The sequence below is a fragment of the Calypte anna genome, chromosome 1 (assembly GCF_003957555.1).
Source record: "Calypte anna isolate BGI_N300 chromosome 1, bCalAnn1_v1.p, whole genome shotgun sequence".
Lineage (NCBI taxonomy): Eukaryota > Metazoa > Chordata > Aves > Apodiformes > Trochilidae > Calypte > Calypte anna.
The window spans coordinates 15,673,219-15,700,100 of record NC_044244.1 but is presented as its reverse complement, the minus strand read 5'-3'; the positions used below and the strand labels follow the sequence as shown (position 1 = coordinate 15,700,100).

Below are 26,882 nucleotides of genomic sequence, written 5' to 3'. Positions count from 1 at the left end.
TCGCCTGGCCTCAAACTTTTTTCTGCTTTCTTAACTTTTTCCTCACTGTGTTCGCTAGAACAGTCTTCTTATTCTCCTTCTCCTCTTAGACTTCTCATTACATGATCCTTGCAAGCTGACACAACACTGACTTGTCTAAGGAGTTTTCACTATTACCTGATGACCACAGTCCAAAGTCACCCTCATATTACTCACACAACAATGCTTTGGATGTCTTGCTGCTCTCAGGTCCCAGGCTTCACAGCCACCTCTGCCCCATGCAAGCAGGATGGCAGCTGCTGGAAACCAAACCTCTTGGCTATACACAGTTAAGAGGGAGCAGCCAGAATCTTTAAGGGTGGCATGTGCAGGCAACTCTCTCAGCATCTCACAAGGAAAAAGCTGAGCAAGAGGGAAGATGAAGGAAGCCTCAAACCCAAAAGCTAGTTCAGAGATAGGATCCCAGACTACAGAACATCTTGCAGCTTGATTTTGAATCAGGGAGCTAAAGAGGTATTCATTGAGAGCCACGTTAAGTGGAAAGAACACGTCACTGAAGGTAAGAAGCATTTCACCTTTGGGTGCTGAACATGCTATTTTTTTTCATTGCCATGCAAGTACCAGGGTGCAACAGCTGGGCATCTTACAAAATGTTCAAAATCTGGCTTTTGGTTCCTTTACCCCCAGAGCAGGGTTATGAGTATCTTCAGTTTGGTCTCATCTGCTGCTCAGACCTCTAAGTCTTGAATTAGGTGTGCCACCCTCTGCAGCCAGTCCAGAAGTCACAAACTCAGTTTATGACTCAGTGTCCAGTTTCTGGCAGTACACTGCCTATAGAACAAACCCTGATGCTGGTAATTACCACACTACCATAAACATCTGGGAAAGCATCTTGTGCCCAGAGCTGTATGGCTCACTAGACTCCGATCTAAATTACAAGGTTTAGACATCCACATCAATCCTAACATAACCAGGAGGGACCCTGAAGCTGTACAGGTACAGACATCAGGTGCCTCTACAAAAAGCAAGATGAAAAAAATATATCCAGATCACAGGCTATGTATGGCCTTCAAACTATATTGCAAGATATTCTTCTCTAGCAGCTTCACATTTTCCCACCCCTATGGCTGTGACACTCCTTAAATTTAAATTCACACACTTCTCTGTAGCTCTGCTACATTTCCCTGGGAACTACAACATGCTGATAACCTTGAAAAGTGCAGCAGGTTATTTTAAAATGCACTTACTGTGCACACCTGGGAATGCAAAGATGAGATCCAGAGAAAGGGGAAAAAAACCATACAAACCATTTCCTGTATGTAGAAGAAACATGGAGCCTCAGGTAGTAAAATCCACAGTGAGAGGCTGGAGGACTTTTTTCTGAGGATGGCTCTACAGTTGTAATTCTTTTAATAAGTTTTTTTTACATACACATTTTTAAATTAAGGAAGCTCTTTTCAAAATTTAAGCTAATGATAAAATTCAAGTCATGAAATAAATCCTGCTTTGAACATGTGAAGATGCTTGTGTAGCCTTTATTGAAAAACCTGGTACTAATTTTCAGTCTCCAAGAACTGGTTGGTTTCCAAACTAGTGAATTCAAAGCATTCTGTATGTAAGTAACCCAATATCTGAAATAAATGTTGAAGGAACAAATGTCTTTTACATGGTAAAAAATGCCAAGCATTAGGTAATGCCAGATCCTTAAACAAACTCCTGACAGTTCTATCAAGAGCTCTGATAAGACAGTTTTAGCAGTTGGAAACTAATTGCACTCAGTCACTAACTGCATATATCAGGCCAGCATGGAGTGCACAGCTTTATTCTCTTTAATTTTAATTCTCTTAAACTAACTGCATGTATCAGGCCAGCATGGAGTGCATGGCTTTATTCTCTTTAATTAAGGTAAGTATAGACCTCTCATGTTTTGCAGTTACTTTCAAGGGAGCACTCTGGAAATTTAAAATTGTGAAATTAACCACTGTATTCAGACAAAGGTGGCAAGCAACCACTAACTTCTTTTTCCACATAATTTTGCCATTTTATTTAAGATCCTTAAAAAATGTCTTAGTCAACTACACACACCTGGATATACAGGAGAGGACACTCAGTGGTCAAGAAATCAGAGTCTCTTCCCTAGTTGAGGCTTCATCCCTGGAGATACTCAAGGTGAGGCTTGATGAGGCTCTGAGCAACCTGATCTAGATGAGGGTGTCTCTGCTTACTGCAGAGGATTGAACTAGATGACCTTTAGTGGTTCCAAATTATTCTCTGATTCTATGATAATACCAAGAATAAAGTAGTATTTCATGCCTTATTCCTTTTTTTCTTGTTTTCTTATTTCTCTCCTATCCATGCACAGTGTCACCAGCATTACACCAGCAGTTTTCTTCTGCACCTGAAATGTTGACCTAAAAATGAAAACTGTTTACAAATTCTATATTTAACACTGACTACAGAGGTACTCTTGTAAGTATACAGAAGAGCTGTGGCAGAATAAGGAAGCATCAGAACTTCAGTCAGCTTGGTTTATAGATACACAGTCACCTTCAGGGATGTCACAAGGGAAATGCAGCAACATAGAAAGTGCCCGTGGAGCCAGCAGGTCAGCTCTGACAGAGCACAGTGCAGCACAGACTGGCAGCTGGGGAGGCACTGCAGCCCACAGCTGGATGTGCCCTCACAGACACAAGCAAGCATTCACTCTAGGCTGAAATGAGCTGTTTCAGCCAGCAGTCCCTATGAACAAAAAGCTAAGAAACACACATACCCCTGTGACTCAGCATCTAATGGTGACGATTATTAGGCACGTGTAGCCAGCAAAGTTAGCCACAAACCCCTTAATCACAGGTCAAAAAAAACCTGTCAAAGCCTGCATAGATGGGATAAGGAAAAGGCTGAAGTGTTTTGAGGTTTTTTAACAAGAAATCAGCTCCCGTGGAAGACCAAAGGTGCTCTGAGAAGCTGCATCAGTGCCTTAAAGAACCAAAGTGACCTCACAGACCTACATCCTTTTTTAGAAAAAGAAAAAACTCAAAATTTACTTTAGAAGTTTCTTGGCTTAACAGCATACTGGGAAGTAGAGGCCACAGCTGGAGTACTGTGTCCAGTTCTAGGGAGCCTGGTACAGGACAGACAAGAACATTCTGGGGAGAGTCCAATGAAGGGCCACAAGGGAGTATCTCCCCTGTGAGAATAGGCTGAGAGAGCTGGGACTGTTCAGCCTGGAGAAGGCTCAGGGGCACCTCAACAGTGCCTACAAACACCTGAAAGGAGGGGACAAAGAGGACAGACCCAGGCTCTTTGCAGTGGTGCCCAGTGATGGAACCAGAGTCAATGAGAACAAACTGAAGCACAGAAGGTTCCCTCTGAACAACAGGAAACACCTTTTCACTGGGAGGGTGACTGACCCCTGCTACAGGTTACCCAGGGAGGTTGTGGAGTCTCCATACTTGAAGAGGTTCAAAAGCTGTCTGGCTACCAGCTCTACATGACCCTGCTCAAGAAAAGGGCTGGACCAGCTGACCTCCAGAGGGTCCTTTCCAATCTCAACTACTCTGTGATTTTGTGAAATAAAAAATAATAGCTCTCTTCAGACATGGATGAGACACCCAGAACAAGTTTTATGGTAAAACTTGACACATTCTTGTTAACGTGTTCTGGAACAGGTCACATGCTCTTCACAGACCATTACAAAGAACTTGCTATATTAGCTGGTATTATGCGTAATTACTGCATTATGGGATTTTAAGAGGCTGCAAATACATAGAATTTCAATTGCCATTAAGATGCAGCTTTTAAACTAAAAGAGACAATTTTAACTATTCTCAAAGCATGTTTAAAAAATACTGCTGGAGGGTTTTTTCCTCATTAACACCAGCAACACATATGGTTAAACACATATGGTGAACCAAGATGCAAATGGAATGGATTTTCCAAACACAACTGAACAGGCTGGGAATCTTTGCCTTCAGAAGAAAAAAATGCATCTTCAATCATTTAAGTACTTCTGATGATCTGGTCTTGTAAGTCACAGAATTAAATTCACTGCTACCAGAGCATGCACCAGAAGAAATGACAGCATGTTAAAGAGAGGAAGGGAAAACCAGCAAGAGCTCTTCTAACCACAAATGCAGTATTTTTTGTTTGCATCAGATAGCAGTTCTTTCAGTTGAGTCAACACACAAAGATTTACAGTCCAAAAGAAACTGCACTATTAAGGTGAACAAAAAAACATCCAGAACTTAATTATGAAGACTGTTAATACCTATGAAGCCTGAAATGGCTTCAAAGACTCCTTATTTCACTTTCTTATGTCATAACAAAAAGCAGTGTTAACTTTTAAATTTTAAAGTGGGTTTACCACTAAACTATTACTGTTTCAATAAATTCTGACCTCACAGAAAAAGGCCCAATCTCATTGTTTTGTGTGTGTGTCCCTTACCAGTGACAATGACCACAAGATGAAAAGAGATGGCATTTGTTCAGAAATTTGAAATATTAGAACACACAAACCCTGGAAGCATCCAACATTATGATCCAAAAGCTAAATGTGAAGGCTGTATTTCTGTTCACATAGATCATAGGTTATCCTGCCACTGTGCAAGGCCAGGGCAGTGGGAAAAAAAAGAATCACTTTTGGAAGATCCTGATTAAGCATTTACTGTCAAAAGCTTTCCCTCTGATCAAACTGTGTCATAAAAATACATTAGAGGAAACATCTCTGCTTCTAGTATCGGTGCTGCCATGCAGATATTATTTACTTGAGAAAAATCTATGTGAGAAAGAAAATGAAACAGCATTACAGCATAAAGCTATAAAACTCTGTACTTTATTTGGCTGTGAAATGGTCAGGTTTGAACAAGAAAGACTTCAATTTGGCATGGGAGATTTTTCTGGAGAATTCTGGTAACAGTCAGGGCTTTAGGGACTTCAAAGTTAGAGAGTTTCACTCTAAGTCTTACTGGGGACAAGGAGAGGGAAGAAAAGACTGGAACAGGCTATTGAATGGCTACACATCTTTAAACAAACAAAAAAATTCAGCAAGGTGCATGCTGCCTTTGACTCAACATTCCTGAATAACATTTATTTTCCAGACCTGTAAAAAACAAAACATCAGGAAATGGGATCTATTACTCCTTAAATAAAAAGATATTCACCGTAAAACTGTTAATGGGACCACTGACAAAAGACAGTCTCATATCTTCAAGAATCCCTATGGATTTGGTGGCGACTGAGTCAAAAAACAAACATTTTCAGCAGACAAAATGAGGTCAAACAGGGTCTTTGTTAAATTTCCAACAGATCTGTCATCACTATGGAGATTAAGCAGTCAATACTCCTCCTTATCTTTGAAGTCTTTGTATTAAGGAGTGAATACTTCAGCATCAGAAGGATGCTGAAGGCATAACACACATTTATGTAGCCATCACACGTATGTACATCATATGTATCCACAATGTTCCATTCCCCAGAAGTATATTTGTCCTTTAACAGCCGCACTAATCATTTCTCAAACACTGCAGAAGTTCTCTTACCAAAATTAAATATGAAAGTTTTGTGGGTTTTTTTCCAAGGTTTCAAACAATATTGCATCTCTTTGGCATCCAGTATCCTCCCTCCAGTTCCAAAAAGCTTCTACTATCATACACCAGCAGGACAAGAAAGGGGTAGTGCCAGGGAACTGCTTCTGCACGGTCTACCTGACATAAATCACCAGGAATTAGTTTCCAGCCAGGAAGACAGCAGGCTGCGTGTCAGTCCCTCCTCGATTTCGCCTCCTCAGTCGGGATTCTCCCCTGTCAGTCCCTCTGAGGCCGAGTCCCAGCAAAGACCAAAGCCGGGACAAGCTTTTCCCACCTGCTGCCCTTGATTCCTCCCTCCCCCACAAGCACTGACGTCAGGTCACCGGGACACTGCGATGCCAGCAAGGCGGGCAGGGGGCCAGGAGAGCGGTCAAAGCCGCGGCGATGCCCTCACCCAGAGCAGAAGCTGTACCGTGCCAAGGAGCATCTCCTATGCATCCAAGCAGCAGCAGCCTCCCCAGAACCACTCGACAGCCAACCCCTAACCCAGAACGTGCTGAGCAGAGCACCACTAGTGCCACAGTTAAAAAAGAAAATACACATGCCCATTAGTCCCATTAGACACTTTCGTTCAGGTTAGTCCCACTGCCACCAGCCAAAACCATCTCTGAGAGCCTACCTGCAGAGCTGGAAACACGACATGGCTCACCTTCAATTCAGTCTGGCATCTCAGCCCAAAACCAGCTTTATTATAACAGAGGGATGAGCCAAACATACTTGTGGCCACCATTATGAGAAACAGTGAAACATAACTCAGGCTTTCAGGGATTTTTGGCACAATTTGGTATCATAACACCATCAATATTCTATGTCATCAGTTTCATAGCTAGTAGTTTAGAAGTCAGCCTCAGAAGAACATAGACTAGGACTGAAAAAAATCCTCCCTTATTTTATTAAATATTTCCTCTTCCCACCCACACATCAACCACCACTGGAAATGTGATACCCGAGAACATGTCCATCATTCATTCCACATTCACACAAGCTTAACAATTCCATATCTAGTCAATCCTATAGCTCTGCAGCTGCAATAACAAAGCACAACATAAAAACATGACCAAAAAAAGCTGTTACTTTCCTCTCTTTAGCCCACACACACATTTAAGCCCAGTGATGACCCACAGAAGGCCAGAAAATATGTGCACATCTATCAGACTTTTTCTGCAGGAGGCCAGGTTGACTGCTTGGACTGTGAAACAGCTGTTTACCCAGCACCACAGCTCTGCCATCCTCCCGAGTCTTTTTGAAAGTAAGCTCTCCAGCAGCATTTCTCTGCTCCTGCTCCTCCAACACTGCTGTGCCTCATTGCTTCCCATCAAGATGCATCCAAACGCTGCACACTTTAACGGATCAGTACATTGATGGCTGCTACTGAATATGTGTGGCCAGCCCCCAGTTCGGCCAGGCTCAGCTAAAGCTGTGGAAGCAAACCTCACAACAGAAACAACGTTCCCTGGGCTTCATTCCAAATCGTATGCCGCCCAGATGCCACCCCGGCTGGGCGTCAGGAGAAGGAAAAGGAGGGGAGGGATGCAGCTCGCTCTGCTCCTGCCTCGCCAAGGGAGCTCCCTACAAGCAGCTGGAGGAAATACTACCAGGATCAGAGCCAGCTGCACGGCAGCGTGAGGACGTAGAGCAGAGACAGCGTACCAGCAGCCACAACACGGTCCCCGAGACAACTGGAGAGAGACCACCTAGGATGAGCAGCGTTCACACTCTGGGACGTGTTCTTCACAGCTCACCCTGACCGGGCCGTGTTTCCCACCGCCGGTGTCTCCCGGCCCCGCCTCCCTCTCCCCTGGACGGACGGCGGCGGCGGTGCTCACCTGTTCCCAAGGCCCAGCACGGCTCCTCCGTGCCGCAGGGGCGCGGGTAGGAGAGCGGAGCTGATCCCCGCCCCGGGAGGAGGGAAGGAGGCCGCCGGACACCCCGGGGGCCCACGAGGAGGCTCTCGCGTTTCATTCGAATAGATGAAGGCCCTGAACGGCTGAGGCATCCGCCGAGTTCCCCGCGGGCTCGCCTCACAGCCCCCCCCCCGGACCGCCCCCTTGCCCCCCAGCCCCGGGAGAGCCGAACAAAAGGCAATAGAGGGAACGGGAGCAGTAAACCCTTCCCAAGGGTTCCCGACCTGGGGGCCAGCGGGCTCAGCTTTGCCGGGCCCGGCGGGAGACACAGCGCCCCGCACGCAGCCCGACCCCGAGGTGAGGAGGCGGGTTTGTCCCCTAGACCGCGGGGACCCCGCAGAGGTCAGCTTCGCGCCGACAGCGAAAAGGCTCGGGGGGGAAAAAAAAAAATTAAAACAAAAAAAATTAAAACATATTGTTATTCCCCAACCCCACCTCAGAGGAGGACGGCGGGGCACTCACCCTGCTCGTAAATCGGAGCAAACTCTCATTCACGCTCCCCGCGCTGCCCAGGCCGCCGGAGCCAGGAGACGCCCCGAAAGCCGCCGGCCGCTGGGCTGGGCTTGGCTTGGCTTGGCTGGGCTGGGCCGGGCGCCGCCGGGGCCGGGCGCACTCGCTCAGCCCCGGACAAAGCGCGGCGCCCCTGCCCCGCCGCGGGCGAGGGCGGCACCAGGTGTCCGTTCGCCGCCGCTGAGGCCGTGCTAAGCGCCCTGCGCAGCCGCCGCCGCAGCACCCGAGCTGCTCCCGGGGCCGCGCAGCGCGCCCGCCCCGCCCCCGGCTGCCGGCGTCCCCGCGGCGGGAGCCCGCAGAGGCGGGGACGGGCGGAGCCGGTGGGGCGGCCTATGGGCGGTGCGGCCCGGCCTGGCCCGCGGGAGCACAGCGGCGCAGAGCGAGGCGGCTTAGCGGCCGCAGCCCGGCCTTAGTGCTCGCAGCCGCCGGTGAAGGCGGCTCGGCAGCGTTCCGCCCGACAAGGCGTCCGCAGGCTCTGCGGGGAGCTGCAACCCGTAGTCCCGCTACCGCGTCTGGCCTGCACCTGCCCTGCGCCGTGGCGGCGCCTGGAGCTGGCCTGAGAAGGAGTCCAGACGCCTAGCAGGCAAGATCCTCCGTTCTGTGCCGGCTGCTGACGGTGCAGCCTGCGCTGCCCTCCGCTATATGCGTTGCACCCCGGAGCAGCCCGCAGCGGGGATTGCGCTGAGTGTGCTCTTCATTGTACGGGCACTGCTGGAATATGCACCGCAGTGTACGGGTAGCGGGAGCGTGCACTGTGGCCGGGGCTGAGCCCAGCCGATATTTGGGCTTTGCTGTGCTCCGGGCTTGATAAGTGCACCTGTGCTTTGCTGCAGTCGCTAGGAATCGTATCGCCCGAGCTCATCGCTCTCCGGTTAACCGGGAGCTGCCCGAGTCCTGGCAAGGAGGTGGCGGGGCTGGGGGCTGCGGGCCGGGGCTTCTGGACTGTGGCACCGGCTGCGGCGAGCTGGGCTGGGCTGGGCGGCTACAGCCCCGACACACACAGGGTGAGGAAGGGAGGCCCGCAGGAAAGGGTTATTCTTGTGCGTAAACACGATGTATGTGTGTTAATTATTTAGTAAACTTTCAGGAATGCGCATCACAGCTCATGCACCGTTTGTTTCTTCTTTCACTGCTGGTTTGCTAACCCTCACCTTTTTCATAGCTTAAGAAGTCCAGGGAGTATATGCCATAAGAAACCCGTTTATTTCTCGTACCTTTCATGTCCCACCTTCTGGGTTTGGCGATGCAGGGACTGCCTGATGGAGCGGCTGCAGTGTAAGCAGTATTGTACGGTTTTGTAATAGATTTGTCCATTCAACGTGTGCCTCTAGCGCAATGGGGACAAGCCATGGTTTGCTGCGTGGCATCCTTCAGCCAGACCCCGGAGAGGGTGGCCCTGGCTCTGCTGCCTTTCTCCAGCAGATTTGTCTATTTGTGTGCTGGTGACTGACAGCAAGTTCAGCACTTGCCAGCATCCTTGTATTTCCCATCATCTTGTGCCCTTTGCATACTGGCTTTGTAACTCTTTATTTTTTGCAATTAAGAATTTATGAATCAAAAGGTGGGGGAGTGGAGCCATGTGGAGGCTGAGTCAGATTGTGAAAAAAGAAAGCCAAGTGAGAGTGTGCAATTGCATATCACATTTACAAACAGTTTCATTCATCTCCATATGTTGCTCCTGTTACTACTAGTAATGGTCTGGTTTCTCAGACTAGTGCTGCCCTGGGAGTACTGTGTGATCATCCTGGGGATTTTACTCTGTAGCCCATAGTATTTTTTCTCAGAGTGTATTATTTTCCTGGTTATGTTTTTATTGCATTGAAAACATACTAATAACAGAAAGGATCTGATAATATTCATATATTTCCTACACCTTGTTCTTTGTTCCTATTATTCAATCTGCAAGGGAGTGACAGTTCAGATACCATATTTAGTAAGTAACACAGAAGATAAGAATTCCTAATTATAAAAACAACAAAAAAAGCTTTTTCCCTAAGCCTGCACCCCTGCTTTCTTCCTTTTTCATTCTTCTTCCTGCTAATGATACCCAGCTCCATCACAGTAATTTTGGAGCTGCAGGAAATCTGGCTTTGTCTGCTGAAATGTTTTTACAGAAGCCTCTACATGCAAAGGGAGCCAGAAAGCAATGTCTGCTTTAGGCATAATGGTGTCTGGGGTTTTCTTCCCTGGAAGGGAGGTATAACTGTGGAGTGTACAGTAATTAATTTAATACAACACTAGAAGAGAAGAAAGAGGAAGAAGTATTAGATTGGAAAAAATAAGGTTCTTTTTTTAAAAGTTTAGATAAAAGATCTAAGTGGCAATTTTCAGTGACCTTCATGGTTTCTTTTTTAGGCAAAAGGCAGCAACCTAGTACAATTGTATTTCCTGGCTTCAGCTCTTGTTCTCCTTAGGTTTAGCCTGTCACTTCCAAGGGCTTGACTGTCCCTTGCTGGGGCAGCAGAACCTCTCACCAGTGACTCTTAGAAGTGCTGTTGTGGCAGGTGATTTTTTTTTTTTAATGCTTATTTCACATAATTTCTGCTGTGCAATATCTTTCCTTCTTCTTATGATCTCCTCTGTGTCTTATTTATGCTTCAGATTTCTGTCTTTCCAGACATTGAGCTGATTGATTCACTTCCCTCACTTCTCTCTGCTTTTTGTCCACTCACACCTTTTCTCTCGTTTTTATCCCCTTTCACATATCCTCTCCTTTCATCTTTTTGTTACTCTACTTCTGTCATGGTTTTTATAACCTCTCTTTCTGTCTCATTTCTGCCATCTCACTTCAGTTCACTGCTTTAGCTTCCTTTTGACGTATTTTTCTCCATGCTGTTCTTTTGGTAATTGTCCTCCACCATCCTTTCTCCTGACTTAAATTTACATATGTATTATATGTGTACACATGTATCTCCACTCCAGATCTTCCATTCTCCAGCTGAAACAAAGACATTACTTATGCTGATAGACTGACCCTGTTGGATCCCTTTCTCAGCACCTGGAATACACTGCTCCTGCCCATCCTCAAACACATGCATTGGGTAGCCTGAAGAATTAAGTATGTGGGAAACATTCCTAAATTAAGAAGTGGACTTGAGAAAGCGAAAGCTTGCTCAGGCTGTGCTTGAACAGAGCAGTTACTGTGCTCCCACTGGCAATACCAGAGGCAGAGTATAAGACCCCTGAACAAGAGGAACTAATGACACTTTCTTTACATTTCTAAATTTCTGATTTGTAGTAATGAAAATTCTATAATTTTAGATAAGGGACATTGTGATCTATTTGAATTATCCCATATAACCTGACTTATCCAAAGTAAGACCCCACAAAATCCTTTTCTTTTTCGCCAGTTGTTTTGGTTTATACATTTGTTTAGCCACTTTTGTGCAGCTATTGTGTTGCTTTTTTCCTTGTCAGAGCTGAGCTCTGCCTCTGAAAAGGGCTCTATGTGGAGTGAGGCTAGGATCCTAGCTCATCAGCTTCCTGGTTTTTTTTCTGGAGCCACAGGGAGAGGAGAGAGCTGTGACTGTGGGATCATATGCATTAGGTGGAAGATGGAAGAACAGATTCATAACTAGCAAAAATGCTCATTAACCTGAGGAGGTAGGGGTAAAGTTGGTTAATAATATTTTCCCTTGACTATATCACAGACTGCAAACAGCATCATCAGAGATCAAGAGCAAATGTTAGATTTTGCTATTTAAATAAGACTTTTTTTTTTTTTTTTTTTTTTTAAATAACCTGATTTCATAATTAAACTATTTTTTTGTCTTTCCAAAAGCATACTACAAACTGGCTGGGATGAAAACAGATCCATCCCACAGATTCCACCTCCGCTTTCTGGCAGTTTACCTGACTCATAAAGGCAGTGGGGGATTTTATATGCCACCTACATCAAGTCAACATTTTCCTTTGTGGTGAGAGTTAATCACCACCCTTGTCATATTATTTCATCGACCTTCCTGAAGATATGATCTGTCAGGGGGAGATAGTTTATCTTTCAAACCAGCCTTTAAAATTATTTTTTTTTTTTCTGAATTTGGTGAAAATACAGAGACTGTCCATTGCAATAAGTTTTTCTGTGTTATTTTTTAAAAACTGATGTTTACCTTAGGAACAGGGTAGGGAGAGTTTCCATTTGCAAAGGACTCATCTCTGACATGAGATGTGCCACCTGGAGAGTTGAGATGCATCAGCTACAGGTAGAGGACCATTGCCCAGGTGATGATTGCAGGACATGTTTGCTGAGGAAGAAACTGTGGAGTTGTAGCCACAATGATCAAAAATTTAAGAGGGTAAACTTCTGTCAGCAATGTTTATATTAGACCAACAGAGAGAATCAGGAAAAATGGACATTCTTTTGGGTGCATAACCTCTGTGTCTCTCTTGTGAGGAGAGAGTAGGCTGATATTTTTCAAGCAGAAAATACTTCACAAAAGAAGACAGGAAGATAGGAATGAGAACAGAATACTAAGGTGGCAATGCAGGAAAGGTGGTATGTGCAGGAGGCAATGGAAGAAGTGGTAAGAGGAACTGCAAGTGCACCTCCAGTAAATGTACTGGGGCTCACAGAGGACATGAGTTACCCTGAGAAGTAAGAGGAAGCTTGAGCAGAAAAGCAGATGACATTTTTGCACAAAAAATTATTGAAATGAGTTACAGGGACAGCAAAGAGGAAGGAACAGGTAAGACAACTTTGGAGCTCAGCACTTAAAGAGAATTCTTGGTGTGAGGGAGGGCCAAGGAAAGCATTTGATAAAAATCTCCTCATTTCTCTGTCAGAAGGGCAGGCAGAATCAAGGAATGGGAAGGAAGGGGGAAAACGGTTGACAAATGTGGATGAAGGAAGGGTAGGGAAGCTGCCATGTTGACAGAAAGGAAGAAGTCCTCTTTGGGTCATACGTGGGACCTGGAAAACTACTGAGTAACAAACAAGGTGCTAAAAGACAGGAGACAAGGAACATCTCATCAGGAATGAGCTGTCTGACCATACCTGTTACAAATACGTTTTTTTCCAGTCTTGATGTGTATATGCCTTAAAACGTCTGCCCTGAAGACACAGGCTGCCACTGTCTCACACTTTCCGTCATGCCTTCCTCTTTCTCCCATGCCTGAATTAATCCCTTATTCTCTCCTCTCCTGCATCGTGAGTCCTCAGCCCAGCTCTGATCATCCTTATGGATTGTGCCTGCCTGAAAACTGGGGCACAACTCAAGATAAGGACTCAGGAGTCAGCTGCAAAAATGTGGTTGAAGCAGAGGCACTAATGAGATCTGTGGAGGGTTCGTGCTGAGAAAGGCACCAGCAGGGAAGGAGAACAGGGAAGGGAGAGCACTTCAAGTGGGGAAGAAACAGTTGGGAGATCTTAGCAGTGGGGAAACTAAAGGTGTGGAAGCCTCAGGAGGACAGTGAGTTTAGGAAGGTGTAGCCATGGATCATTAAAAATAACAGTATGATACAGATAATGTGGCAGTACCATAGCATTTTAAACCTGCTGCCTTTGAAAATGCTCCTGGGTTTTGAGAAGCAAGCCTTATATTTAATTGTTCAAATTGCTACAGACCAGCCAGGAGGGCTAGCAGTCTGGGCTGTAGTTTTGTCCAGCAGCCCCCATTTTCTTCACTGCTAGTCTAGTGGTTGCAACTGAGTCTTCAGCAGAAAGCTCTTTGCATCTCTGCCTAACGTAAATATTGATGTGTCCCTAATTATGCTTTGATACCTCTTAAGAGTTATGGTCTTGTTTGGCTTGCATCAGTATAGTGACTAACACATTAGGTCAATATGATAATGATGCTATCACAAATTATAGCTAAAATTAAAACAGTATTCACAGGCAATTTGTGAAATGTGAATTTGAGCATGTGCTAAGCTGGACTGAAAGCCTTTTTTTTCATTGTTTCTGGAGAACTGAGAGATTTTCAGCCCTGTGACTGTTTAAAATAATGTGTTAGTCTCTGTACATGTATCACATGTTGGACAGGACCAAGCAAACCTGCTGGGGCTTTGAACCTCCTAGCACTTGTAATTGGTGTGAGAAAGGAAGGAAGGAACAATAAAAGAATAAAGGAAAGAGAACTGCAAATTCTGTGCATGTTAATAAAAATTCTTCTGTAGCACAGCAACACAGAACAAAAAAAACATTATCTGGTTAGTGTCAAGCATTTACTTGCTGTCGCTGAAGCCATAGCCTAGAAATTTATTTTTTTTTTTAAATAAATAAAACTCAGCTTTTGTCTTTGAACTGTGGAAGGTATGGGTTTCTTCATCTTTCTCCCCCTTTCTGTTTCCCTTATCCTCCCACTTCTACTTAAGGATCTAAGTGAGTTTTTTTCTTTTCATCTCCAGCAGAAATTTATCCATGAACATTTTAAAACAGTTGATCGTAAGTTCTTGTACCAGAGTTTACTTTTACCCTCATTAACTCCTGTGTCCTTAGTGCTCAACCCTGTCCATTCCTGGAGAGGAGCCAGCTGCCCTCTTCAAGGAAGCTTTGCTGCACTGTCACAGCCATGTTTTTCTCTTCTCCTTCCATCTATCAGGCTCTCTATTTTCCTGCTTGGTGCAGAAGATGACCTCTAATGCTCAGAGGACTCTCTGTCTGTGGTAATGTGATCTGGTGGATGCAGCAGAGAAAGATGTCAGCAGTCCTGGATCATATTCTTGATCCATTTATTGGATGATGTGAAATCTGGGGAAGGACATTTATCCTTGTTTCTCTCCAGGCTCCAGTAATACTCACACACCTCCATTTGACACTTTGCTATTGCTGTGCCGGATTAATTATTAATGCACAGATTACAATATTTTCATTATCCTGTAGCAGTGAAATCTGACTCTGTGCCACTTACTGCCCTTTAGCCTGTGGCACAGCATGCAGTCCTTTTGGATGTACCTGTGCAGTACCCACGGCTCCTGCATTTTCATTCCATGTTCCCAGGCACTCATGCTTTACAGCTGTAAGAAAGCAGCTTTCACATATTCCTGACTTTTTCATTAATTGCATGCTTTCCACTATTTTTCAAAATAATTTTCTGGACTTGCTAAAATATGAATAATGTAACTGTAATGATTGAATTTGGAGGCTCTCAGACTACAGCTCTACAGATGCCCTTGCCTGGCTCTTTCTCCCCATATAGGGGGAGAGTTGGAGATACCACCCAGGTCTGATGAGCACATGTGCTTTGAACCCATATACATTGCATGAAAGTTTTCTAAAACTTTTTCTGGGCTTATTTCACCCATGCTATTGAGCCTATGTGGTAATACTTATGTTGTGTTGTACTCATCACCTCACTCTTAAAAGCTTTAATGACTTCATTCTGATCTTCAGTCTACTTTGGAAACATAGCTTTACACCTCCACCTGCTTTATATCCATACATATTATTTGCAGTCAAGTTCCTTTTTGCTACACAAATTATCTGTAGCACTGGAAAAGGTCACAGAAACCTACTGAAACCTGGGGATGGGGCATGTGGGAAGGCAAGGTACCACACATGTCTGCGTTGGTTCCCACATAATTCCGCCTTAACTCGGTAGCAGGTCTCATCTCCCAGGGCTGCTGCTTCTCCCTCTTCCACCCACTCATCCCTTATGGCCTGCAGGTGTTGGGCTGTAGCTTCTCTTCTATTTTTGGCCGTGGCTGAATTAGCACGTTTTTGTTAGATGCCTTTTCAGCACTGATGAAAATAGTCTAGAGTTTTGATAATTCTCATTTGCTTCATAAAATCCATAAAAATAGTTTGCTTAAATGCCATAGCAGTTCTCTAGGCTTATTATTATTATTATTACCAGTTTAGAGACCAGTGGCTCCATTGTAGAAGGAGTCATTTAGATATAGGAGACTGTGAGTTTATGGTCTTCTGCTTTTCCAGAGAAATTGAAATTATGAGGTCAAAGATTAAGTGATTTTCATTTTTTAAATGACACAGAGCAATTTATTTTTAATCTGCAATTATTTCTGTTCAACAGTATTCAGACATCATGGAATAAGTGAAGCACCTTTCTGACATATAATGGGTTGTTAGTATGACAGACTCCAGCCACCCTGAGATTTTTGCTCCCACACCCATCTCCATAGTCTGTACTTTGCAAATCACCAAGATCTGTAGAGCTTGTGATGCTGCCCAGTAGCTGAGCTGCCGTGACTGCCTCTCCTGCCCAGCAGGGTGGCTCTGGCTCAGGTAGAGCTCATCTGCTTGTGCACAGGTAGCAGGCTCAGACCTCTCCTGCCTTCAGAGCAACTTTGCTGAGTTAGACAGTCTGAGGACAGGAGCTAACTTGTCATTCCTTGAGGACAGGATTCATGGCAGAAGGAGCAAGTCCTGATGACTCAAAACTTGGAGAGGAAGCTTGTGCTGGAGTTTATGTTGCGTTAAGTTTTTCGCTTCCTGATAAAACCCCAGGAAGGGAGTGAGTCTGGTGGTGGTCTCTGTTGGACTGTGTCAGCACTGAGGGCTTTCCAAAGTTCTCTAAAAACCTGGCACCCGTGGGAAAGCTGACTGGAGCATAATTATAGCAGATGCTGGTACTGGGTGTACTCTTGTAAACATTTAATGGGTACTGATATATAGAAAATATCATTTCTTCTTTTCACATTTATTATATCCTGTTGGTCAAGCATATAGATCAGAGGTATTCCAAAGCAGGTAAATAATGAGTGCACTTATAAAGAGCAGTTAAAAATCATACTACAGCTTTTTAAGTACTCCCTTATTTGTTCACAGTAACAAAACTTTGATAAAACGTAGAGCCTTATTTTTATAAAGTACCAAACCTGCTGGATTCCAGTGGAAATCAATGTTGGCTGTTTGTGCTAAGCATCTCTAAACATTGTACTTGTGGTTTCAGACCCAGGTTAAACCCTGATATACTTCAGGCGCTCTTTTAATTAGAGTAAAGACAGCAGTATTTAGCCTCCTGACAGTCATTCTTCTTGCAGCACTGTCTCTCTGTTACTCTCACTGACTCACAATTTTCTTTTCTTTAAAAATTCAGTGTCTCCCCTCTGCAGAGAGCTGTTGTCTAGGGTCCTGCTCCTAGCTTTGTAAATAAGCATCTCTTATTGATGCCCCCACAATGCTGAGACATACTTGCAGCTTGGGCAGAAGAAGCACAAGAGATTGCAGTTGTTGCTGGTGATTAAAAATGTGTTTTCTAAAATCATAAATGGAAATGCCAGAAAAGAAAATAAAAGAAAAAATTACTGTAGAGTGTCTACTGGACCGAACTCCCAGCAATGTGTTAATACAAGCAATGATAAGGATGAGTCAAAGAGCTGGGATGCTCAGTGCTCTATTCTGCATGTATTTTTCTAAAGAAACCTGGAGCTGACTCTAAACATAGCCTGTCTGTGTCAGGGAGTGAGCTTGCAGCATTGCTTCCCATTTTAAGAAGGAGGAGCAGCTTCAGTTTTAATATACTTTCATGGTCTATATACTCAAGCATGAATCTCATCACTAGAAGAATTGCATGTGTGCACCCAAGGTTAGAAGTTAGCTATTTAAATGATAACTTTACAGGAGCAATCATGTAAAATGCAGCAAAGCATGTGCAATTGGGAATGGGGCCTTATTACTGATACTGTATTACCTGAGAGAAGGCCTGGGATCCCAAAACTGATTTCTATGCCCCTCCACCATTGGAATTAAACAGACATTTCAGACTAGCTTACCTGAATCTAGGAAATTCACCTCCTTCTTACTTAAATATTATCACGTCATCACATGCTAGACAACATGCCAAAAGAAAAATTCTTTCCAGTGCAAAGCATGACTATCAGTTTCTGCACATGAGGCAACATCACTGATGTCTCACAGTGACACATCACATTTCTGATCTGCTTTACTACCTAAGGCAGAGCTTGCTATCCAATAATAAAATGTTTGTTTTCTTATCTTTTACTACTTAATGGAGCCTGTTGGATGAGCAAATTCTTATTTAATAAATTCCAGGTAGATGGCTGTACATTCCAAAAGAGAGAGGATTTACAGTTTGCAGAAACACTCTTCCAACAACAGGCAGTTTCTGACATCTGGTAATTTGTAAATTGCATTTACCAGATCTGCTGTCTGTGATTTTACAAACATTTCAGAGCAGATGAAGTCATTAGAGAGCTTTTTCCTTTTGGTGGAAATATTCCCTAATTTGTTGTCCTTCAGAGAGAGTAAAAAAAAAGCAGCAGCAAATTACACTTTGTGTTTCTTGACATACAGGATTAAAGGTTAGATACGAGGAAGAAATTCTTTACAGAGAGGGTGATAAGACATTGGAATGGGCTGCCCAGGGAGGTGGTGGATTCTCTGTCCCTGGAGGTTTTTAAGAAGAGACTGATGTGGCACTCAGTACCATGGTCTCGTAACCACAGCAGTAGCGGATTAAAGGTTGGACTTGGTGATCTCAGAGGTCCTTTCCAACCCACCTGATTCTGTGATTCTGAAGCCAAGCTTTCTTTATTTTATACAGCAAGAGAAACTGAGGAAAGGGACAGTAACTGGGCAGAACTAACAGGACATTCCTATGTAAGGGGCAGAATCAATAGCAAATGCACATTGGCTCTGATTTACTTTAGCAAGGATCAAAACAGATCATCAAAAATTAAAAATATCAGACTAACAGATGTCCAAGAGCTTTATTTTTTTCCTAGAAGTTTTTCAGCAAAACCTCCTAAGAACAAAATGCCAGTTCTAGAAATGTAACACTTGTGTTGATTAGCAAATTACAGCAAGGGAGCAGCCCGGTGAGCACTGGGATTTACGGTGGATGCCACAGAGCTCATCACATCCTTTTAATAGGAAAAAATCCAAGTTCTGTTTCCACCTCTGGAAGCAGAGGTCCAAAAGGCTGCTCATGGTCACCCATGCACACTGCTGGCACCATCTGGGCTCCTACAGATCAGCTGCAAGGCCAAAAATGAACAAAAATGCTGCAGGAGCTTCCCTGCTTGTCTCTCTCTCCATCAATATATCAGGCCTGGGAAAAACAGGGACAGCATCAGGCTGATTTCTCAGCAGGGCTCCTCTCCCATCTCAGAACTGGGAGACTGCAGTGATTTGTATCTTTGAACATGTTTTCAGTTCATTTTCCTTTTAATGATGCTGAAGAAAGGGTTGTCAACACAAAGGAAGATGTATTTGTCACTCTGCACTGCTCTGGTTTCTAGTGGCAGGCAGGCTGCTGCTCAGAGCTGGCTAGAAAAAACACTGTGATTGGGTTTGTTGGTGGTTTTCTGAGAAAGGATGAAAATGCCAGCACTGATAACTGGTTGACTCAAAGCCTTAAAGAAAAAAAAAAAATGCGCCTACAGATTTCCTCAAAAATCTGAAGCTTTCCAAATGTCACCATGATGCTTCAGAGTGCCTCATCTTGCGTGGCTGTGCCCTGTGTCCCAGGGACTGCCGTGACTCAGACCTGGAGATGAGCACTGTCTTTCTTCCTTAGAGGTCCCTGTAGGAGTTTCTGTCTGCAGTAACCTTTGGGAAATGTCCATCAGGGGAAGACAGCTCATAAAACCAATTCTAGGTGATAGGTACACAGCTTCAGTCTCCAAGAGTCCCAGAATAGCTGAACCTGGAGAACATCTCCAGTCCAGCCCATGCTTAGAGCAGGATCTGCTGCTGTGGGTTGCTCAGAGCCGCTTCCATTTTGATTTTGAATATCTCCAAGAATGGAGACTGCAGCCTCTCTGAGCAACCTGAGCCAGTGCTGGGACACCCTCACAATAGAGAAGTGAGTCACGATGCAGCACTTCCAAACACAGAAATCAGTAATTATTAAGCTCCTTGGGCTCTTTTTTTTAAAGGGAAAATAAAGAAATAATTGAGCCATAAAAAACAATTTTGGTAAAGGTTACCCAGTTTTCCCTCAACAAACTTTCCACATAGACACTTTAAGAATAAACCCACTACTTCTGTCTTCATACCAGAGCAGCACCTGCCCATGGATTGGGTTGCACTGTTGACAGAAGGGTTGGTGATTATTAACATTATTTATTTAGCTCCTAGTAAATGCAGTCGGGCTCTTTGTGCTAGGCATTGCCCAAACAAGCTAGAAGGAGGACAACTTGTTCCCAAAGAAAGTTTTATTTACCTGTTAAACAGTAGACTACAAAGAAATGGGTGGGGGGAAGCAAGGACAGTGAAGCCTTTGTGCTGGTCTCTGAACTTTAGCAGCATTGCTTACCTCATCGAGGCCATGTGTCATCCATCCTAGATTCATTTCCTGAGGGTATTAGCTGGTCAAAAGGATGCAGATGTCCTGTAGGTGTGACCTTTTCTGGAGCCATATGAAATCACTCCAGTGCCTGTTGGGTGCTGTATCATTATTCATTAATTCAAAAGCTGCAGTACGAGTGCACTTAACAATTAATACATATTTTAGAAGTACACTTTTTTAAAAGCCTAAGAAATAGTCTTATATATTTTTCAGTTGTGGTGCTGATCAGTCAGGAAATTAGCTTGAGAAAAAGAAGCAAGTGCAGTTATTTCTTCTCTTGGAAAAATACCTTGCCATGGAAAAGACACTTTTCAAATCTGCAAACAAGAGCAGTAGGGGGTTTCTTTTCCTGGTGTTTCTTCCCAAGTGGAGGAATCACAGAATCATACAATTGGCTGGGTTGGAAGGGACCTCAGAGATCATCAAGTCCAGCTCTTGATCCACTACCGCTGCAGTTACCAGACCATGGCACTGAGTGCCACATCCAGTCTCTTTTTAAATATCTCCAAGGATGGAGAATCCACTACTTCCCGGGGAAGCCCATTCCAATGCCTGATCACCCTCTCGGTAAAGAAATTCTTTCTAATATCCAACCTAAACCTCCCCTGGCACAACTTGAGACCGTGCCCTCGTGTCTTGCTGAGAGTTGCCTGGGAAAAGAGACCAACCCCCACCTGGCTACACCCTCCTTTCAGGGAGTTGTAGAGAGTGATGAGGTCTCCTCGGATCCTCCTCCAGGCTGAACAGCCCCAGCTCCCTCAGCCTCTCCTCATAGGATCTGTGCTCGAGTCCGTTCACCAGCCTGGTTGCCCTCCTTTGGACCTGTTCCAGGACCTCAATATCCTTCCTGAACTGGGGGGCCCAGAACTGGACACAGTACTCGAGGTGTGGCCTCACCAGGGCTGAGTACAGGGGCAGAATCTCTTCCTTAGACCTGCTGGCCACACTGTTCCTGATACAGGCCAGGATGCCATTGGCCTTCTTGGCCACCTGGGCACACTGCTGGCTCATGTTCAGCTTCCTGTCAATCCAGACTCCCAGGTCCCTTTCTGCCTGGCTGCTCTCCAACCACTCTGTGCCCAGCCTGGAGCTCCCCATGGGGTTGTTGTGGCCAAAGTGCAGGACCCGGCACTTGGCCGTGTTGAACCTCATCCCGTTGGAATCAGCCCAATTCTCCAGTCTGTCCAGGTCCCTCTGCAGAGCCCTCCTGCCTTCCAGCTGATCCACACTTCAAGAAAATGTGGTGTTTAAGGGGACAGGTGTCAGTTTTGAAGGGTGTTCAGGTCTTTCGGGGCAGTCCAGCACTTGCCCTTCCAAACACCTCCACTGAGAAGAATGCCTGGGAAAATTAAGAAAGTGGATGAGGTGGTCAAGCACATAACACATGAAAACCTGGTCTTTGAAGATTTTAAAGAAGAAAACCACATCCTCAAAGCAAAGCGTGGAGCTGTAGAAGCTCCCTGCACCTGCACATTTCTGCCATTTCTGTGACACTATATTCATGTACATTTTGCCCTGCCAAATTTCAGAGTACATTTTGGTCAGAACCATCCCATGTGCCTCTAAACATGGTCTTTGTCCATGGATTTCTGCCTACTCAGCTTGCTTGACGATGAAGCTATGCCAGGGAATGAGTTCACCTGAAGAAGAGCTACTGTCTCAATATGCTCATCTCCATCCTCTTTCTATGAAACTGCTTTTCCTTTAATTTCAAAAAGTCAGCAAAATGTCTTAGTTTATGATTGCCAGGTGTTATACTGGTGTATGTTACAGATTTCCTGAAATGAGGAAATTATACCAATGTTCATAAATGAAAACCCACTAGAAGAAAGCATCAGCAGCTTTCAATACATTTGTTTGTTTTTTTCATGTCTTCTTCTTCCTGTCCTCTATAGCTGATGTTAGGTTGCTTGTTATTCTGGAGATTTGAGAAGGGTTTATCTGTGTTTACCCAGTTTTGGTAATTTTTTTTTAATATCTGTATGCTTGGTTGTGAGCAGTTTGAGGTTCCGGTGCCGGGAGGTGATGTGCTTGCAGCCTGTTACATGAAGTTTTCCTGTTCACTGGCCTTTTCCAGCCAGTTAAACAATATCCCATTTTGGAGAGGCAAAACATTTATTTTGGCAAGGTGAAGCAAAGGAAACTTAACAGGTCTCTCAGACCTCACTCTCTTCAATGGCAAGGAAGCTGGTTTGCTTGTTCAAAAACTCAACACAATGACACTGGAACCAAATTGCTTCTCTCCAGGTGGGTGTTTTGGAGAGCTGTGATGGAGACATGGTCTTACTGCTCTCTAGCATCCCAAGCAGTGACAGCCTGACCTTGCAGCTGGGCAAACTTGAAATGCTCACCATTGCCCTTTGCTTAACACCTGCCAGAGACCAATGTTGCTGCATTGTAGGGTAAATCAGCCAGCAGCAGCCCTGGCACTTGCTGCAGGGCAAGGGCAGCATTGTGCATGCTGGGAATCTGGATGTGCAGAGGTTTCTTTTGTGGTTTAGAAGTAGAAAAGGGTATCCACTGAGACACAGGCATGTAAAGTCTTGTCACTGAAGATGTCTGCTCCCATAAAGAGCAGCCAGGAACTTCTGATAAATGTGGTTGCAACATGGCTGTTGTGTTCAGCTTTGATTGCAGATGCAGGCAACAGTGGAGCAACCAGGACAAGATGAAGGGCAACATCTCATTCCTTCTCAAGGAGGAGATGCAGGGCTGAGCACGAAGCAGTTGCTTTGGCTCAGGCACCATTTAGGTCCCTCTCTGATGCTCTGTGTGTGCAGACCATATGTTAGATCGCAGCATTCTCTCTCCTGTTTACTCCTATCTATTTCCCCATGTGTCGTCAGCCCTGAGGCTCTTTTTTCTCTTCTAGTCTCTCTTGGGCAGCAGACTGTAATTCCTAGGTCATCTTCAAAGGAGGCACAGAGCAGTAAAAGCTCAAGCCCTGGGGTGATGCTGGAAGCTTATCCTCCAGCAAAGCTGGGAGAAGCCTTTCCTGTCAAGGGAACACTAAAAGTGTCCTCTGAAACACAAAACCATTTACCAGGTCACAGCACAGTTATTCCCGTGACCCACATAGTAAAGCACATGTAAATCCGTAGTGCAGGGGAAACACCCAGTTTTATGACAGATTTGCATCCTGTCCTTTTGTTCCTTCACTTCTGGAGCCAGCAGTCAGCTGAAGGTCAGGGCTCTGCGGGTTGCACCCTAATGAACACAAATTCAGAGAGAGGATCAGACATCTTTGATGTAAACTGGCCAGCTGAGGCTTACTGTCATGAGAGCAGAAGGTACCAAATAGCAGGAAACATTTTCAGTACATGTAGCTTCTCCATCAACACAGACAAAAAGCACTTTGATTTTTTTCCTCCTATCCACATCCCTATTTCTCTGCCAGGTGTTCCCTGCCACCTCCCCTGAGCTCTTCAACTCTCTGGTATTTTTGCTGGCCAATGTGAATGCTGGGAGATTCCCAAATTTCAGCTAGCTAACTTAAAGCTATATGAATTTTATGTTCTACTGTAATGCCTGCTGTAAAGCAACAGTTACTGAAATGAAACTACTCTCAAATTAAACTTCTACCTACATGCAAAATACAAAAAAGGGTACACTGAAGATTATAATAACCATGTGAGATATTTTTGACCCATCTGATACAGAAGTGGCTTCAGTGATATCTTGCAATAATCTTCATGCCATTATAGAAATATTTAATGTAGTTCATGCTGCAGTGAATGTTTTCTTTGAACTGTAAAGTTCTTTTAAGAAATTTGTTAACCCCCAGACCCTTTTTACTAAGTAGATGCCAACTAGACCTGTGTTCAGGCATACTTACAAGGCTGGTGTTATGGAGATTTAAACAGAAAACAACAGAAATCATACACAAACCACGGCAGTTCTTGCTGGCCATTCAGAAATGTTTCCATGGGGTTGTGGGGTGTTTATCTTAGATTCAGATATGTCATTTGTCTCCTACTCAGACTCTCTCATCTTTCAGTAAAACTATAACATAGAAGAACAAAAAAGAATTTGATTTTTTTTTTTTTTTGTTCTTTCCAAGCAGCTCTAAGATCCAGTGAAAGAGCACCCAGGATGCCGGAACCTGCGAAGTCCACCTCTGCCCCCAAAAAGGGCTCCAAGAAAGCTGTGACAAAGACCCAGAAGAAAGGCGACAAGAAGCGACACAAGAGCAGGAAGGAAAGCTACTCCATCTATGTCTACAAAGTGCTGAAGCAGGTCCACCCTGACACCGGCATTTCTTCCAAGGCCATGGGCATCATGAACTCCTTCGTCAACGACATCTTTGAGCGTATTGCTGGAGAAGCCTCCCGCCTGGCCCATTACAACAAGCGCTCCACCATCACCTCCCGGGAGATCCAGACAGCTGTACGCCTGCTGCTCCCCGGGGAGCTGGCCAAGCACGCTGTCTCAGAGGGCACCAAGGCTGTCACCAAGTACACAAGCTCCAAGTAGCCAGATGCCGCCTATCCAACAGGACCATCAAGCACCAAACCCTCTGCGCAAACACAGGTAGGCAGCCACGGTCCGGATAAATGTCACAGCTATTATCCACAGCAATTTACAGCCTTGGGATGGGCATGAGAAGCTGTCTGATGGAAGGGGAGATGATGATCTGGAAGCCGTCTGATTTCCATAGTCTGCTCGGGACATGTGACAGGTTCTGCGGGGCTGGTGGAGGAGGCCTCTGCTTTCACATCTCATCTGAAGGACTGACCAGCTGCAATATATCCAAACTCTCCTCTGTGCTTGGCAAACGTGCATGTTTGGCGCTGGCAGGGGAGACTGACAGTGGCAACACAGGGACAGCGTCTCTGAAGTCTTCCTGTTTGGCTGCATTCTCACAGTCATTCAAAATGGGCACTGAGGAGTCAGTGCTGGTATCCTCTCCCTTGTAGCCCAAATCTGTCCTGGTGTATGGCGGCATAGCCCACCCCACCCCATGCTGGCAGAAGTGGCAGTGACAACTACCAGGCACTGGCCATAGAATAAAATCCATCTTGACTCAACAGCTATCTGTGCTTGACAGCCCATTTTAAAGAGCAGGTCTGACAGGCAGACAGGTGCCCAGGATGGTCTAAGGGCTGTTCCTCTGTTCCTCCTCATTGATTCTGATGGATGAGCCATTGAGCAGGGTGAGGGTGTCGGTTCTGGAGCTGCTCTCTACCTCCCCTTGTGTCAAGGTGGACGGACAGACAAGGGGAGATGTTAGGGCTGCATCACTACCTTCCCCAGCTGCTGCTTTGCCTGCTTTAGGAGTTGCATTGGTGTGAAAGATGTTGCTAACTCTGCCAACCTTGGTGCTGCCTGGGCATTCCCTTCCACTGTAAGTGAGGGCAAGGTGGGGTGCTGCCCATGGGGGGTCCTCTCTCCTGTAAGCACTGGAGTGGTGCAGAACAGACAGCACAGACATGTCAGGAGGGGGCTGAGGATTTGGGAAGGCATCTGGAATAGGAGCAGAAGTGGTTAATACAGTCTGGGGGAGAGGCAGGCTCCCCACAGAGATCACTGCAGGCAGCTCACCTGGCCCTGCCTTCACTGCTTTATTCACCCAGTTAGAAAGAAAAGCAAAAACTGGGACTGGGTGGATATATAGGGACACTTGCCTGCATCTCACTGATATTTTAAATGTTAAATAATTTTAAACTACTTCGTATACTCCCCCTGCCTTCTCAAAGTCCACGGTAATATGAACAATAATTAAATCCTGCTAAAAGCCGTAGAGATTAGTGGAGGAATGTCTTGGCTACAGGTTTATCTTGCCCAAACTGCTCGATAGCAGAAGAGCATGTGTAGAACTGATGTGAAGCTGGAGCTTCCTACTCAAAACACAAAATTAGCTGACATTTAAAAAAAAATTATCAAAATCCCTAGTAGACAGTAGCACTTAGATGAAAAATATTCCAACCTAAAATAATAACAACTTTCTGCTGCTAACTCTGTAAATAAAGCGGGCAGCAAAGACACAGGGTCCAGAACTAAGTGAAGGCTCTCCCCAAACTCCAAGACCTTGGTTTTAATTTAAAGGTAAATTCATAGCCCAAAACAGCAACCTCGCAGTACATCTCTCTTTCCCCTCCATTTGTCTCTGTCCTGTTTCTTTACACTTCGAGAGTGATGAGGACCCTTGTTGCTTTTGGAGCTGTAGGATTCTGCAGCTTCAGAAGATTCTGTTATTTCTTGGTTTTATAACAGTGTTGCTGTCATTTTCTAGTTGGTCCAAGGAAAGGACCACATGGACCTGCTGAACCAAGAGCACCTGAGAAACCCCAGGGAAGCACCAGGGTCTTCTGCGGTCTCTGTGCAAGAACGAAGGTCAAATTGCTTATGCTCTGCTCCTATCCCTCTGCTTTGTGTTTGAACACCCCACACCCAAAAAGGGACTTTTGTCCCGTACTTTGCTAGGTGATAGGACACGGTCCAGTTTCATACCCTAGTGCCAGGAGGAATCCCTAGCCATATCTTTGAGAAAGAGGAAAAGCTGTCAGCATCCACATCAAGCAGCTCCCAGCAGCAGTACCTGTGCTCAGTAGCATTGGTAACCTGGGCCACTTGGCCAGGATGCTTTGGAGGTGACAGCTTAGCACTTCCTTTTGCTTTCTAATCAAAGAGTGAAATCAGATACCAAAGATGAAAATGTACCTGCAACTGGCTTAGAGCCACTGTCCTTATCC

The 26,882-nt window shown here is 45.0% G+C and overlaps 2 protein-coding genes across 11 annotated transcripts in view; one reads left to right on the top strand and one right to left on the bottom strand.

Annotated features, from left to right (window-relative positions):
* The window catches only part of GRAMD4 (GRAM domain containing 4), a 74,654-nt gene extending 66,536 nt beyond the window's left edge, over positions 1 to 8,118 (bottom strand). Inside the window, exon 1 of one of the 4 annotated variants that reach the window (XM_030459252.1) lies at positions 7,931 to 8,118. In XM_030459252.1, the coding sequence (XP_030315112.1) occupies positions 7,931 to 7,959 (29 nt within the window). In that variant the 5' untranslated portion in view covers positions 7,960 to 8,118. Of the gene's footprint in view, positions 1 to 7,214; positions 7,351 to 7,390; positions 7,464 to 7,930 lie in introns of those variants that run through there. The other 3 variants (XM_030459247.1, XM_030459267.1, XM_030459258.1) reach the window with 3 other exon arrangements.
* A 173-nt stretch (positions 8,119 to 8,291) lies between these two features.
* LOC103527741 (histone H2B 5) lies at positions 8,292 to 25,213 on the top strand. 7 transcript variants are annotated; one of them, XM_030460760.1, is made up of 4 exons: positions 8,327 to 8,561; positions 9,193 to 9,253; positions 10,393 to 10,482; positions 24,254 to 25,213. In XM_030460760.1, the coding sequence occupies exons 2-4, from the start codon at positions 9,238 to 9,240 to the stop codon at positions 24,661 to 24,663; spliced, it is 516 nt and encodes a 171-aa protein (XP_030316620.1). In that variant the 5' UTR covers positions 8,327 to 8,561; positions 9,193 to 9,237; the 3' UTR covers positions 24,664 to 25,213. The 7 variants fall into 7 exon arrangements, 5 of the variants coding, with proteins under 5 accessions (XP_030316628.1, XP_030316620.1, XP_030316636.1 ...); XM_030460792.1 differs by lacking the exon at positions 9,193 to 9,253 and having other exon boundaries at positions 8,488 to 8,561; XR_003988235.1 differs by lacking the exons at positions 8,327 to 8,561; positions 10,393 to 10,482; positions 24,254 to 25,213 and adding exons at positions 10,901 to 11,036; positions 11,760 to 12,040.
* Positions 25,214 to 26,882: the final 1,669 nt, after the last annotated feature.